At 41.3% G+C, this 14,951-nt stretch overlaps 1 protein-coding gene across 6 annotated transcripts in view; it reads left to right on the top strand.

Moving 5' to 3' along the window:
• Positions 1 to 14,951, top strand: part of FAM204A (family with sequence similarity 204 member A) — a 31,957-nt gene that overhangs the window by 1,461 nt on the left and 15,545 nt on the right. The window contains exons 1-6 of one of the 6 annotated variants that reach the window (XM_036439195.2): positions 8,385 to 8,464; positions 11,027 to 11,134; positions 13,262 to 13,503; positions 13,992 to 14,079; positions 14,218 to 14,244; positions 14,435 to 14,538. In XM_036439195.2, the coding sequence (XP_036295088.1) occupies positions 13,270 to 13,503; positions 13,992 to 14,079; positions 14,218 to 14,244; positions 14,435 to 14,538 (453 nt within the window). In that variant the 5' untranslated portion in view covers positions 8,385 to 8,464; positions 11,027 to 11,134; positions 13,262 to 13,269. Of the gene's footprint in view, positions 1 to 515; positions 521 to 8,319; positions 8,465 to 8,733; positions 8,919 to 9,832; positions 10,111 to 11,026; positions 11,135 to 13,261; positions 13,504 to 13,991; positions 14,080 to 14,217; positions 14,249 to 14,434; positions 14,539 to 14,951 lie in introns of those variants that run through there. The other 5 variants (XM_036439197.1, XM_036439194.2, XM_045582141.1 and 2 more) reach the window with 5 other exon arrangements.

Genomic DNA, 14,951 nt, shown 5'->3' with positions numbered 1-14,951 from the left:
TATATGTTAATCTGTGCTAATGAATTCCACAACCCCTAGCCACAGCGAGATGACTAAAATTATTACCACTTACAGAGATATGCCTTTTTCATTTAAAGTTCAATTCAAATTGCTCCCATAAACAGTCTGCCACACAAAGATACCTCCTATAAAGGAGAGTTACTTACCTCTAAGTAGAGTTCTCTGAAAGTAGTATTATCTTGGGATGCACATTCCTAGGTCATGTGCCCTCAGGTCTCTGGCCTGAGGGGAGAGAACGCCTAGCTGGTAGGCAAGACTCGCTTTCCTTGGGGCCCTTGGTTAGCTCTGTGGCCTGTATCCCTAAGGATTCTTGTGCCACATCCCTTCACACAACCAGTCCCTTCTTAGCAGAACGGGCCAGGGCATCGACCCCGTGAGAGTCCAAGGACTGGCTACCATAAGCAATCAGTGATGATCAAGAAGCACATTTTACAATGGTAAGATATGTATATATAATATATTTTTTTTTAAAAAAAGCACATTTTCCATCCTAGAAAAAGTTACCTGGAAAACAATGTCCCTAGCAACTGAAAAAAATAATTGGGTTCTCTTTTTCACATATAATGCAAAATTTAAAATCTGTATGTACTGTTTATAGAAAACATTTTTATTGCGAAAATAATACATTCTCATTATGGAAGAATCAGAAAGTCTAGATAGACAAAAGGAAGAAAAATCACACATATTCTCACCAATAGTCCTACCACTCAGTCATAGCCTTGGCTAGTGTCTAGTACCTCTTTCCATAAATTAGTTTTCTGCTTATATCCCCTCTTTAACCCATTCCCACTAGGGGCTCTAGGAAAGGGTGCCTGCCTCATTTACCCTTAAGTCACCCACTTAACCCATTTTAGGAATGTTATTTGCTGTCTTCCCCTAAAGTCGATGACACCTAGAGTTTCAGGCGCTGAGAGCCCTTTGCTCCTTCCACCCCTCTTCCCTCAGGAGAACATTCGAGCAAGTTCTCATCCAGCTTTCGCTCTCGTGGACTCTGTACCTACCACCTTCCAGAATAACCTTTCATTCAGCAGCACAGCGAGGTGCAAGGGTGCCAGATGCAGTCGGAAGGCGGGTCCTTGTGCCAGACTCCACCGTCCCTTCTCTGCCAGAGTGGCACCTTCTCTGCGCGAGTGTCCCAGTGACACGGTGCTGCTTCACTCCCGTCCATTGCTGCCTCTGCCCTTGATCTTCAGTCACCGTGAAAGCAGGCAGAGCAGGTGCTCTTACTCCTGCTTCGCAGAGATCAGCTAACCTCTGGGAGGTTGAGCAACCTGCCTGGGAAGAGAACATTATCACCTACCGTAAGCCTCTGTGACTCCTAGAACAAAGCGCTCTTCATTTTAATTCTTGCCCTTTACTCATCACTTATGACTCGGTTGTGCTTTCAGTGTTTGCCCTTAAAGACAGATAATTTCCCAAGATAAATCTTTGGAAATCTTTTTGGGTAGAAATTCAGAGCTACATACATTATTTTATTTTGAGGTCCCTTAATTACTTATTACTTAAAAAGGCTGTTTACATTTTGCTTCAGGAGAGTTTATAATAGTCTACTTTTTTTTTTTCATTCAGTGTATATATCTCAGTTTTTTTCTGTAGTCTCACAGAATAAGTAAAAATAAGTTTTAATTCTAAAAGAAAACACATCTTAACTATAGAATCTTCTGATTAAAAGTCAAAACTATTTCTTGGCAATAAGGTTTTTCAGTTTATCAATAAGAAAGTACCCACATATTAACTTAAAATTTTTATTTTTTATTGATTTCAGAGAGAAAGGGAGAGATAGAAACATCAATGATGAGAGAGAATCATTGATTGGCTGCCTCCTGCAGGCCCCCCAGTAGAGACCAAGCCTGCAACCAGGGCATGTACCCTGACAAGAATTGAACCTGGGACCCTTTAGTCCACAGGCTGATGCTCTGTTCACTGAGCCAAACAAGCTAGGGCTCCACATATTAACTTAATTCAGTATTACATGTGGACATGGTGTGCCTAAGACCCAACCTGAGACCTTCCCCACTCTGCCGAGAGTACTCTCTTAGCCACGGGGTACTCTCGGCATTACACACCCAGGCAGTTAGGATGCCGTATAATATTGGAGGAACAGCAACCCAGAGGAACAATTTAATACATCATTTGAAATCTGAAACCATTACCTGCAGTTAACCTGAGTTAATATTTGGCAGAGCCCGATGTACAGCTCTTAACATCTAATCTCACACCAAGTACAATGTGTTCTTTAGTGAGTAAAAACCAAATATACTTTAATGTCAGCATCTACTCTGGCCACACAGTGTGTTCACCTAATTGTCTCATCTACATTATGGCTTTCAAATGCAGGTTTGGTTCTAGCAAGACCAAGACCACAGAAGTGAGAAGCTGGTTTTCTGTGCCTCAACTACCCTCAAGAGGGTCTCCTCCCCTCTTCCCAGCCTGGCCCCGCCCCTTCCTCCTAGGTGTCCTGTGGCCTCCTCCTCTTCCTTCCCTGTGAAGCTCTCTGCCTGGCAATCTCAGCCTGTCTTTTACTCACAATGCACTGAGCTGGCTAACAGAACTTCCTGTGTTTTCATTCCCAGGGTTATCTTCATGTTGACTGGACATACTGTGGCAAAAATATTCCCAGTGACCATTAAATGCTGTGACTTAGATCCAAGTGTTTGGTGGTTAGGAATATTTTAGTTGTAGAATTATTGAATGCCATAGGGAAGATCTGGTTCCTTTCCTTGTTTTTATTCTCTCTCTCATATACAAAATGAGGATAAAAAACTTCTGTATATCAACTATGCCCTAATGTCTGGATGACAGTGAAGAACAGATAGCAAGCAGCCCAGCTAATGCTAAAATAACTAAACTTTAAGATTTGTGTTGCCCTCATCACAGGGAGACAGAGCTTACAATTTGGGCTCGGCCAATTAACTGCCTGCTTTAAAATGGAGTGAATGTTCGTTGGAGAAATATAATAGAATCTTGAGTTTTTATAATATATTATTCACAATTTCCAGGATGAAATCCAAAATTTCTTGTCATAGAAAGTAACAGGAAAACATGAATCCTTTCAAGAGGGGGAAAAAAAATCATTGGAGACTAAACCTGAGATAACCTCAATGTTGAAGTCAAAGATAAGGATTTAAAAATAGTTATGTTTAAGGATTAAAAGGAAAATATCATGAAAACATAGGAAATTTCAGACAAGAGACATAAACTATAAAATAGAACTCAATAGAAATTATAGAACTGAAAAACAAAATGCATAACATAAAAAATTTACGGCATGCCTCAACAATAGCATGGATATGGCAAAAAGGAGTGAGAGAATCTAAAGATGACATCATCTGAAGAACAGAGAAAGAAACTTGAAATAAATGAACAGAGCCCCATGGTCCTGTGTCAACTGACACGAAAGCATAGAGAAGAACTTCATCAATCAGGAAAGGTTTAGCTCGGGAGTAAGATTTGATCTAGGTTTTGAAGGATGAAACCAAATTCATGGGTATAAAAGAGAAAGTTAGTCCAGGCAAAGGAACTAGCTCATGCTGACTGCCATCTAGCTCGCTTTTCCTTCTTAGGATCTATACTTGTGCTTTCATCATGGTCCTCACAATGTTAGTACTTACAGTATAAAATGTACCATTTGCAACCAATTACAAATCTCAGAGTACAAAACTCTTGGTAGGCCAGTTCATAAACCTTCCGTGTATTCTCCTGAAAGCTTAGCAGAGTGCTGAGCACTGGGCACATGGTAAGGACCACAAAGTTATTGACACATTAATCTGATAACCTATCAACATTTATGTACTCCTCAGTGTTTTTTTTTCTTTCCTGTAAGCTCCAATAGAACTTTATTTATGGATACTACATTTTGTGTTTCACATAATTTTCCCATGAAATGAATTGTTTTTATGATTTTTAAAAAGACTTTATTTTTAGAGCAGTTTTAGGTTCACAGCAAAATGGAGATGGTAGAGATTTTCCATACATTTACTGTCCCCACACATCGCTCTCTCTCGACAGAGTGGTACACTTGTTATAATTTATGAACCCACAATGACCATCATAATCACCCAAAGTCCATTGTTTACCTTTGGGTTCACTTTTGGTGTTGTATATTCTTTGAGCTTGGAAAAAAAAAAACCCATGTTGATATGAATCTATCATTACGGTTACTATGCCGAGTATTTTCCCTGCCCCCCCAAATCCTCTGTGCTCTGCATGTTCAATTTCTTTTCCCCAACACACACACACATACACCCCTTAGTTTTTATGTATAAGGAAACTATTGATAATATTTATTGACCTTTAGTCAATAAGTGCCAGGCTCGGCTCTATGTTAAAAGCTTTACACGTCTTCCTTTATTGAGAAAGATGAATCAGGCTCTGGGCTGCTGTGGAAGGCCAGGAAAAGGGAAACCAACATAGATTTCAATGTATCAGAGCAGGAATGACTGAAGAGGTTCCTCTGATAGGATTGGATCACTCACCAGGTACTGAGGGTGGAGAGGGAGGGCACATTTTGCTCTGAGGCTGCTCTTTTCCTGAGCTCCCACTGGGTAATCTTTTTTTAAAAACATTATTTTAAAAATATATTATTATTATTATTATTGTTATTATTATTTTATAGAGAGGAAAGGAGAGGGGAGAGAGTTAGAAAACATCGATCAGCTGCCTCCTGCACAGCCCCTACTTGGGATGTGCCCACAACCAAGGTACATGCCCTTGACCGGAATTGAACTTGGGACCCTTCAGTCCGCAGGCCAACATTCTATCTACTGAGCCAAACCAGTGAGGTCCCATTGGGTGATCTTAATGTTCATACTTTACTGACTATACTGTGCTGGGAACTTGATCTTAAAAAGTACGGCAGTGGGCGACAGTGGAAAGAGCGTGAGGTGGAGAGTCTGGTCCTGCGTGTGACTTAGCTGTGTGACCTTAGGCAAGTTTCCCCCTTGAACTCTTGAAGCCTTAATTTCCTATATGTAAAATAGACACAACAGTAATTACTGCATAAGATTTTATATTAGATGCAAAATACCCAAGTATTTTGTACGTACACCCATTGGACCAGAAGATTTTGAAAGCACTGGACATGACCAATTAAAAAACTGCTCTTCTTTGGCAACATATAGGAATGTCGTTTCTTCAAATGTTAACTCTCTTTGATGTCAGTGCTAGTTGTTGAACACATTCCTCTAAGACTAACATTGCTTATAGCGGCTACGCTTTGCAAATTTAAGAAATAGACCCAGAAGAGACATTGTCACACCATTCCTGAAATCCAGACCCCCTTTCTTCTGTTCTTTTGTGTAAGTCACTACTACACTGTGTTTTCTTCAATGCAGAGAATAAGGTGTTTTTGTACAGACGGAAATTAATTCATTCTCTTTCTCAGTTTCAGCAAGAAACACATTTATTATATATTCAACAAGGTCGTATTCACTTTTTCCAACTGAGGGATAGTTAAGGGATTTCATTATGCTTGGCAAAATTCTCATCAATCAGAGATTTTAGCAGCCACCAGAAAAGACCTCGACAATTAATCTTTTATAACATGAGTGTGACTTGTAATCTCCACACTAAGAAATATAAGGAAAAACTATTCAGAAGCTATAATATTTCTTGGCAAAGAAAAACTGCTTTATGATTTTTAAGGTATGTTTGATAATTTAAGTGAAACGAACATGTTTGAAATCAGTGCCAGATGCAACACAATTCAAGTTCAATTCACTAGCAGCGTCGCATTCAGTATGATTTAGTAAAAAGGTATTCAATAATTCTATGTTTCGTGGAAATCTCACCAAATACAAGTATTTCATTCACAAAAATGCATGGCTTGGCAGATTTCCAGGGCAGGAATTTGCTGGAGGGAAGGTAAATTTATTGATTAAAATAAATCAAATGACTGACAGTTCCCTCAGAAAACTGGCAAAATGATAATGCGCTGAGCCAGAAGGAAAGTTTGAGCTATTTACATTTATTACAGGAATCCAATAATGCCACAGAATAAGCAATCAGATATTTGAAAATTCTCAAATTAATAGAGAAAAATTTAAAACACCTATTTTGGAGTAGGACTGGAACCTTGATGTGAAATCCGGAGTTTGTAGGGGTTTTGAGTGCTTATATCCCCTCCCACCTCTATTTTGCACATTTATATGTACTAAAAAAACCTATTATACTTGGATGGAATTTATGTGGAAACATTCTAGATGGTTCTTAAACAGGCCAACATTACTTTTTTTTCTACTCCATGTCTTCTTCCCTCTGTGCTCTTTCTCCATTCCGGCCACTCTTCCCCCGTTGGCATTTTTATGGGCAGAATGTTTGTGTAACAATAAAATTCATATGTGGAAACCCTAACCACCCAGTGTGGCTATATTTGGAGTTGGGGAATCATACATTAAGGTTATGTGAGGCCATAAGGGTGGGGCCCTCATAGGATTAGTCTCCTCACCAGAAGGTATAGGTGGTAGAGATAGCCCTGGAGTTCCTTTCCTTTCCTTTCCCTCCCCTTCCCTCCCCTCCCCTCCCCTCCTCCATTTTCCCTTCCCTCCTCCTTCTCTCTTCCCCTCCTCCTTTCTCTCTCCCCTCCTCCCTTTTCCCTCCCACCCCTCTTCCCTATCCCTCTTCTCTCCCCCTTCCCTTCTCTTCTTTCCCTTGTCTTTCCCTCTCCTCCTACCTCCCCTCCTTTTTTCTCTCTCTTTCCAAACATGTATGAACAAGAGATCATGTGAGCACACAGCAAGTCCTGTCTCCTGCTCCACAAGCCAGGAGACAGGACTCGGAAGGAAACCCACTTTGCAGGCATCTTGACCTTGGACTTCCCAACCTTCAGAACCGAGAGAAATAAATGTCTGCTGCTTAAGTCGCCCAGTCTGTGCCCCAGCTGACTAATATACCAAGCAAGAGGCCTAATACCAGAGCCACCTCAGAGCTTTCACACATCCCTAATTCTGGAAGGTTTTGGATTCAGGGAAAACTCCTCAGAGAAGCTGGACACCATTAGCCAGGGTAGTCTCATACGGATCTGTAAATAGCTTCTATTCCAGAATCAGAGGATGGGAGCATGGTGCACGGACCTTAGCCACCCAAGCTTGTCAATCCAGGCTCCACTGATTCCGGGGTTATAGAAGGTGACTCCACAGACCCGGCACATCTTCTGGAAGGCACCGGGGGTGAGCCAGTGGATGGATAGTTAGGTAGTAACTTTAAAGATCTATTCATACTGAATCGTGGTATATTATTGAATGCCAGGCAACGTTCTCATACATTTTTACAATGTTCCAAAGGAAGGCATGACTGGTGACGCTAAGACAGAATTACTGTGGGCCAGGCAATTGGTTAAGGTCTTTGTGTGCATTTTCTTACACGAACGTGACAACACTCAGAACACAGGGAATATTCTTAGTCTTCTTATCACTATTACTGAACAGATTCAGAAAAAGGAAGCCCTTCTAAAGTGGCCCCACTCCCATCACGATCCATTACTGTTTTCTCTTCTTCGTGGCGCGGTTTTTTTCCCTCTTGATTATTTCCTAGCCCCTCCAGCCCCTCCCCGGGGCCCACAGCAGTGGCTGCCGAGGACAAGTTCCAGAAGCTTTGGGCCAAGACCACGCAGGAGGCTGGGGAGGCAGCCTGGGCGGTGGAGCACCAGACGGTAAGCTCCCCGCAAGCAGGAGGCGGACCGTTTCCTCCGAAACAGAGGCGGGAAGGAAGCCTGCTTCACCAGTTCGTGCAGATAGAAGTGTATTTATTTCTTGGATCGCATGACCTCACGCATCTAGGGGGAATAATGAACAACATAAACTGAAGAACAAAAACAGACCCGGTGACCGGGAAGCATCGATCAGACCATCAAACCTCAGAGGGAAGGCAGGGGAGGGGCGGGGAGAGATCAACCAAAGGACTTGTGTGCATGCACATGAGCCTAACAGTGGTCACGGACAACGGGGGTGGGGGTGGGGGGCATACGTGGGGAGGCGTTTGGGGTGAGAATGGGGGGCTGAGGACAATTATGTGATACCATAATCAATAAAGAAAATTTTTTTAAAAAGTTCGTGCAGAGAGGGGGAAAAAAGGCAGAGGGAGAAAAAGGGGGAACTAATAGAAACGTCCCCAGAAGGGTGTAGAGAGCGCCTGCAGCGATTCTCTCTCCTTGGGGACGAACCCGGGTCAAAGCCTAAGCCGGCCCCGGCGCGCGGCCGGGGATGGCGAAACAACAAAGCCTGGAGATGGACCAGAAGAGGGAACACGGCGGAGAGAAAAGTGGAAAGAAACCAACAAGCCCCTCGCTCCATTCAGGGGGTGTAACCGCGGGGCTGAGCGCGGCCGGTTGCCACGGCGACGGCCAGGCCAGGACGGCCGCCGCCCATTGGCTGAGCGGCCAGAGCCAATGAGGAGGCGCGATGCTGCGAGGTCTTAAGATGGCTGCCGGGCGGCCGGCTCCGGACCGGTGAGTGGAGCCACCGGTGGGGCTGATTCCCCGGCTGCTCGGGCTCCGGCGGGAGGCGGGGAGGAGCGCCGGGTCCGGGGAGTGAGGGGGCCGTGGAGGGGCCTCACAGCCTTTCTCCCGAGCCGCCCCTCCCGCGGGCCTGGCCTCCGAGGTGCCGGCAGGGGCGTCGCAGCGCCTTCTCCGGCCCTGCCCGGCCAAGGTGAGAGGGGGAGAGGCTTTAGGCCGGGAACCAGGCTTCCGTGGACGATTGCTGTGTCCCGAGAAGGAGATGCAGTGAATGGGGTGTCCGCCCGCTAGACCTCCGGTGCCGGAACCTTCGGCGCCTAGTGCTGTGCCGGGCGCCCCGGGGGGACCGGAGTGACCTGCCCCCAGGGCGCCCGCCAGTTCCGGGCCGGGCGGCGCAGCAGGAAGGGGGTCCCTGGCTGGAGCCACCCTCCCGCAGTCTGTCCTGAACGTAAGTATTTGCTCAGCCTCTCCTCGGTGTGTGGCTGGTTCACGGCGCGTCTTTCTCGGGTCTCAGGAAGTGTGTGTTCCACGGCCGAGCTAAACAGACGCCCTCTTGAATGAAAACATACGGATGCCTGCAGCATCCTGCCGAACACATCCATCGTGTGTGTATCTGGGTGTTGGGGTTGGTGCTTACATGCGAAGGCAGGCCCGTGATGCACTTGTACTTCCTGCCTTTTTGAGAAGAGGGAGCACGTTTATTTTCATGAAAGTAAACATGATGTTTACATTAAGGTGGATGATACATTTTAAAAATTCTTTATTGTTTATAGTATTGAGGACACATGTTTGAGGTATTTTAGTTAAGTAACTTATTCCGAGCCTGATTATTATTTAAATTATTTAACACTCTCTTCAGATAGGGGTGTATGTGTGGGGGTGACTATACAGTAAGGATAATTTATATCAGACAAGGTTCAGATTCCTGTGGTTATTTCTAATTGAATACAAAAATGTGGTAAGTAAAACTATTATTTGGTGAAAAAGGCATTGAAATTCTAGAATAGCAGAACAGGAGCTAAGAGACATTTACTCCTTAAACTGCTTGGATCGTATCTTTTGGGTTTTGGTTTTAGGCGGCCGCCTGGTCAGCCACAAATGTGACAGTATTATCAGAATGTGACTTTTGATATATGCAGTTTAGTGTAGCATCTTACGTAGTTTTCTGTATTTAACAGTGGGGGCGGGGATTTCTTAATCAAATTTTAGCAAGTCTAGGATTAATGGCTTGACTCATTCTTCCAAATCTTTGTCCTCTAAAAGTTTATAATTTGAAGTCATGAGTTCCATTTTTGTAAAATAAGTGGATAATGGTGCATTACCCAAGTCAGTTATGTATTTGTAAAACGTAGTAATTCCTCATGGGTGGACGGCTGTGAGATTAGTGGTAAATCAGTACTTGTCACATCGTTTGTATAATAAATAGCAATGACCTGCTCTGTTTCCTTGTCCTGGTTCTGTTTCTTCTGTCATAATGTGTTTTCTTCTCTTTGATGCCCTGTGTGAAGTGCAACTAACTGAAAACTCAATGTTGGCTGTGACAGCTAGGGCGAGGAGAGGGCGGTCTCTCCTAGGGCAGAGGGGCCTCATCACTATTGCATCTCCCTGGAAGCGGATGGAGTACTGCAGCAAAGAGTGAGGTGACCGAGGATTTGGGTACATACAATATTAAGACCCATAAAGAAACATTTGAAAGTTGCAAGACATCTCAGGGGTCATCTGATCAGACTTTCATTTTCTAGCTTAAAAATGGAGACCAGGCAAAATGCAGTGTCTTGCCCACAATTATGTTCCTTAGAACTAGGAACCTGGCTTCAACATTCAGAACCAAGTCTTTTCCTCCCGTACCAGCTGTCCCCCATCCTTTCACAACCCCAAATGCCTTTTATTATAATTTGCTATCTCTCTGGTTGCCATGTTTTGAAAGATTGTGTCTATTAACGTGTATTCATTAGTGTGTGTGTGTGCGTGTGTGTATATGAAAATCAGGTCTGTAGCTACCAATCAGACCCTTTGATCAATGAATATAGTGAATAATGCTTCATTGATTTTAAGTCTCCTCATGTAGATGTGGCTGATATTGTTTGAGGGGGAAAGTGTTGGGCTTTGAATATTGAAATTAGCTTAGAGACCTCCATTACTATCTTCATAAAACTTTATAAAAACCTTAGATTAGGAATTGCTGAACTGTGTCATGTTCTTGATGCATTGCGATCTGCCCACTGTGCTAAATAAATAGTGACTGTGGTTTTCAAGGGCAAAAGAAAACCCAACCATTCAGACTAGAATGATACATAAATATTTTCATAGTAAATTGTGTCAGCCCAGGACTAAAGCTGTGTTCTGTGTAGAATACACAGAATTTTTTAAAAGAATAATTGTGGGAAGGAAAAGAATCTTAACTTTAGAAGTAGAGAGTGTATGAGATGGTGAAGGTGATATTTAAAATCATAGAGTAAAAATGGCTTCTGAATCATTTGCATCTTTTGTGGGGCAAAAATGGTTGAATTAAAATTGTTTTAATTACAGGCTTAAATAGGTTTTGTATTAATACAGGGATTGTTGTATAGATCTGGCTAAAATGTGCACTAAAAACCCTTAAGCTTCCAGTTTTCTGGTTTGCCACGTCTCCTGGGAATGGCTGAGTAGTTTCAAATTTAAAGGGTAATTTGGAGTGATCTGCTTCAAAATAAAAGAATATGCACTGGTAAGTGTGGCGGGAGAGACGTTCCAGAGTAATAGAGAATCAGAATAGCCAAAACAGAAATAATGGGAGGCCTAACGTACCATTGGGAATGTGTGGAAGACACGTTGCTATGAATAGAAAATGGTGTTTTCGAACATGAGCCCAAAGCGTGTCACTAGCTGCCATTCTATGTCAGGCTGATTTACAGTAGAGCTTCTGGCCATGGGGCTGCTCCGATTTGCAGGCTCCTGTGTAGAATTTGGGCTTCATGAAGTTAGGCATTTTTGCCTGTTTGGAACCCGGCTGTCCCATATCTTGAGCGCCTGGCACACAGTGGGCATGCACAAGATACTGTGGATAGGGGAAAGAAATGGTGGTTGCAAGCATAGAAGACGCCCAATTATGCTAAAGCTATATTTGAGATTTGTTACTACACTTAAATCCTGAAATGGAAAAGGAGCCTACAGGTGTATTATATGCCAGTATCACAGTCATGATGGAACTTACTATTGCTCCTCTCTCCCTGCTTTTCAGAAGAATAGAAATATTTTTATTAATAACATGACAACTGTTTTTTAATATTGGTATAATTTACATGATGCCCTTTGTGCTTATAGAGCTTCTCAAGATGATCTCCATTCCAACTTTCCAAATCCTCAGGCTGGTGTAGGGATGCCTTCAGGTTTTATGGGGCCTGGAGCCTGTATAATTTTGGGTCTCTAAAAAGAAGGAATACATATTCTGAATATAAAACTAGGTGTAGTGTTTTGTGCAAATGAGCCTTGAAGCTTAAGCCCCATTTGTTTCTGGGTTTATTGCTCTATTTAGAAAACCAGACACCAACATTTTTTATAGAAACTTTATGTCAGCTCCTGGAAATCAGGGAAGTCAATGATTTGCATCAATTGATAAGCAAATGCACTTCAAACATGAGAAACTTCCAAACTACCTTAGGAATGAATGCTGTCAAAATGAACATAGCCACAGGAATAATAATAGCAGAAAAGAACTGAGCATTGATTGAGCCCCTAGGACCTCCTAAATACTGCTCAGTGTTTTCATGGCTTATCTCATTTAATCCTCAGAACAAGCCTGGATGCATTATAATTACAGATGAAGAAACGGAGGTGTTAAAAATGATTTTCATATAGTCCTAGTATATGGTAGACACAGGATTACAATTGGAGCAGTTAGATGTCAGATCCTTCCTCTTAAAAAGTCAAGAGAATATTTTGGTGAGGATGTTTCTGGGAGCTAACAGCTGATGAGTCTGGACCAGTATAGCAGAAAGTAAGATCTGATTTTTGGACCTGGGAGGAGGTCCTTAAAGTTATTAGGGAATCATGGAAAAGCCCATGATGTCTTTGTCTCAGAGATTAATGGTGGTGGTTTTGTTACTAGGTTAATTAATCACAATACGGGGTAGAAGACTTAGCAGAAAAGATTTCTATTCATTTTATTCCTTCAGGTTGATAGTAATCATGAGCAGCACAACCAGCTTCTCTGTTTAGGGCATCTTTTAAATAAAATGGATTTGGCTCAATATTCTAAAATAAATGGTGCCATGATAGTGAAAATGTACTCAGTTATCTTAATTTGAACAAATTGACTACAACTCCAGTTTTTAAAAATAATTTTTATTAAACTTAACACTAGCTAATGGTTCCTTTTACAAATGGACAGTATAGCTGTTGCTAAATATTATTTTGAACTTTAATATTAGTTTACCAAATATAGTATGTTTTTGTTAAAATGTTAGGATTATACTCCATTTAATAATAGTTTAGCAAATAGTATAACATATTAATCTAGGGCATCCTTTTCACCATCACACGTTCCTCATACTACTTGTACAACTTAAAAAACGTGTTTGTTTGTTTTTTTAATAATTTTTTTCCTGCTCCTTAGTAAGTCCTCTGTTTTATACATCCAAATTCAGGTGAAACATTCAATTTTGTTTTCTCCCATTATAGATTTTTAAAAAGTTTAGCTGGACTGTTCCCAAACTATAGGTATAATTATTAGACTCTGGGATGTCATTTAATGGTTTTAAAATTCTTAGCACGCCTATTTAAATAGGTCTAACTTTACCCCTTTCCCTTTAGAAGAAAAGATGTGGAGTGGGCTGCTACCTCCTGGCCTAAATGAAAGTGATGTTGAGTTGAATTCTGAAGATGAAGACACAATAGAGAACTCTGGACCTAACTTACAGGAACATGAAGAAGATGGGACCATTACAGAAACAGAGGGCACAGATTTCCCTGCCGAGGGACCAGATACTGAAGCAGAGGCGAATGTAAATGCATATGAAGAGTGTCCTTCTGGAGTTCCCGTACATATATGGAATGTAGGTTTTCTCTGATGTGCCTATTATAGCTTATGTTTGCACATGCCTGTGTATCTCTGCCATGGCCAGGATGTACATGTTCTTGGGAGGTAATAGGTAGGAAAAATTCACCTAGAATTCTTTTATTACCAGGTGGGTCTGTGGTCATTCCATTGGCCAGTCAGATATTTGCTTTCATTTTTGTTTTGTTTTTCGTTTAGTAAGATTAGCTACTTTGCCTAATGTGATGCAGGAGGGATTTCTATCTTAATTTTGTTTTTTTGTTATCTATGAGCCATTGAATTTTACTCTCAGATCATCAGTTTGACTTATATATAAATATCTAGAAATAAGTATGAAAACTCAGGTTGTGACAGAGCCTTGGAGAATATAGTATCTCAAGAAGAACTTAAATACATGTTTATAAATACTAGAATAATAGTTTTATTGTTATTTTTTGGTGCATGTATTGCTTCAAAATATATTTGCTTGTTTTTACTTTTATGTAGAAATTTCAAGAATTGCATAAAAAACATTCTGAACAGAAAATCTCATCTTCAAGATTCAGAAGGAAAAAAAGAAAACGCTCCAGAAAAGGTATTTTGTTTTAATTCAGGTTAATTGTCAATAGTGCTAATGTTAAACTGTGACTAACAGAGCTCATTAATTTTTAATAACTGTAATTTTGAAATAACAACTAAATACTTAGCTATTAACACCGTGAATTCTTTTCAGGTAAATTGAAGAATGAAGAAGAATCTCCAAGGTAGGTGGAATTGAAAATATTTGTCTATTCTAGTTAGTATTTGTAGAGTTTGTACAAATAGTTAAACTACCCCTGAAACATAACAAAGAACTAGTTGTTGTAATATAATATTGTAGTAGTGACCAATTAAAAACAGTAAAAGTAAAAATGAGTACATGTAGTGCAAAACATATTGTTTATCTTTTTATAGTGAACAGTCCCCAAGTGAAACCCGGTTGAAGGAACTTACTCAGTATTTTGGAGTCAATGACAGGTTTGACCCCCCTGTTAAAAAGAAGAAAGTTGAGAAGGTAAAGTATTTTTGATTTTTTTTATTGCATCTTATATTACTCAGTAGGAAATGTTTGTAATTAACCTTGCCAAAGGTAGTTCTCATTAAGTGACTGTTAACATGCCTACTACGTGCCAAACAAGGTGCTAGATAAAGAATATATAGTTACAAATCATTAACAAAAACTGTTAAGACATAAATGAATGGGGTATTGTGAAGAAATTCAAATGGAGGCCACACTTTAGCTTGTTGTGGTCAGGGGAGAACATTTAGATGGGCCTCCAGAGTTCATTGCGGGGTGTGGGCAATATCAGCGAGCAGGAATAGAATAGACTTGGTAAAATGAGGCAGGAACTTGGAGGAGAGTCTGAGCTTTAGAAACACATTTGGGAATTGTCGGTCTATATATAGGTGATATTAATACTGAGTAGA

The sequence above is a fragment of the Pipistrellus kuhlii genome, unplaced genomic scaffold (assembly GCF_014108245.1).
Source record: "Pipistrellus kuhlii isolate mPipKuh1 unplaced genomic scaffold, mPipKuh1.p scaffold_m20_p_15, whole genome shotgun sequence".
NCBI classification, from domain to species: domain Eukaryota; kingdom Metazoa; phylum Chordata; class Mammalia; order Chiroptera; family Vespertilionidae; genus Pipistrellus; species Pipistrellus kuhlii.
The sequence above is the reverse complement of the archived record's forward strand: the minus strand, read 5'-3'. Positions and strand labels throughout refer to the sequence as shown.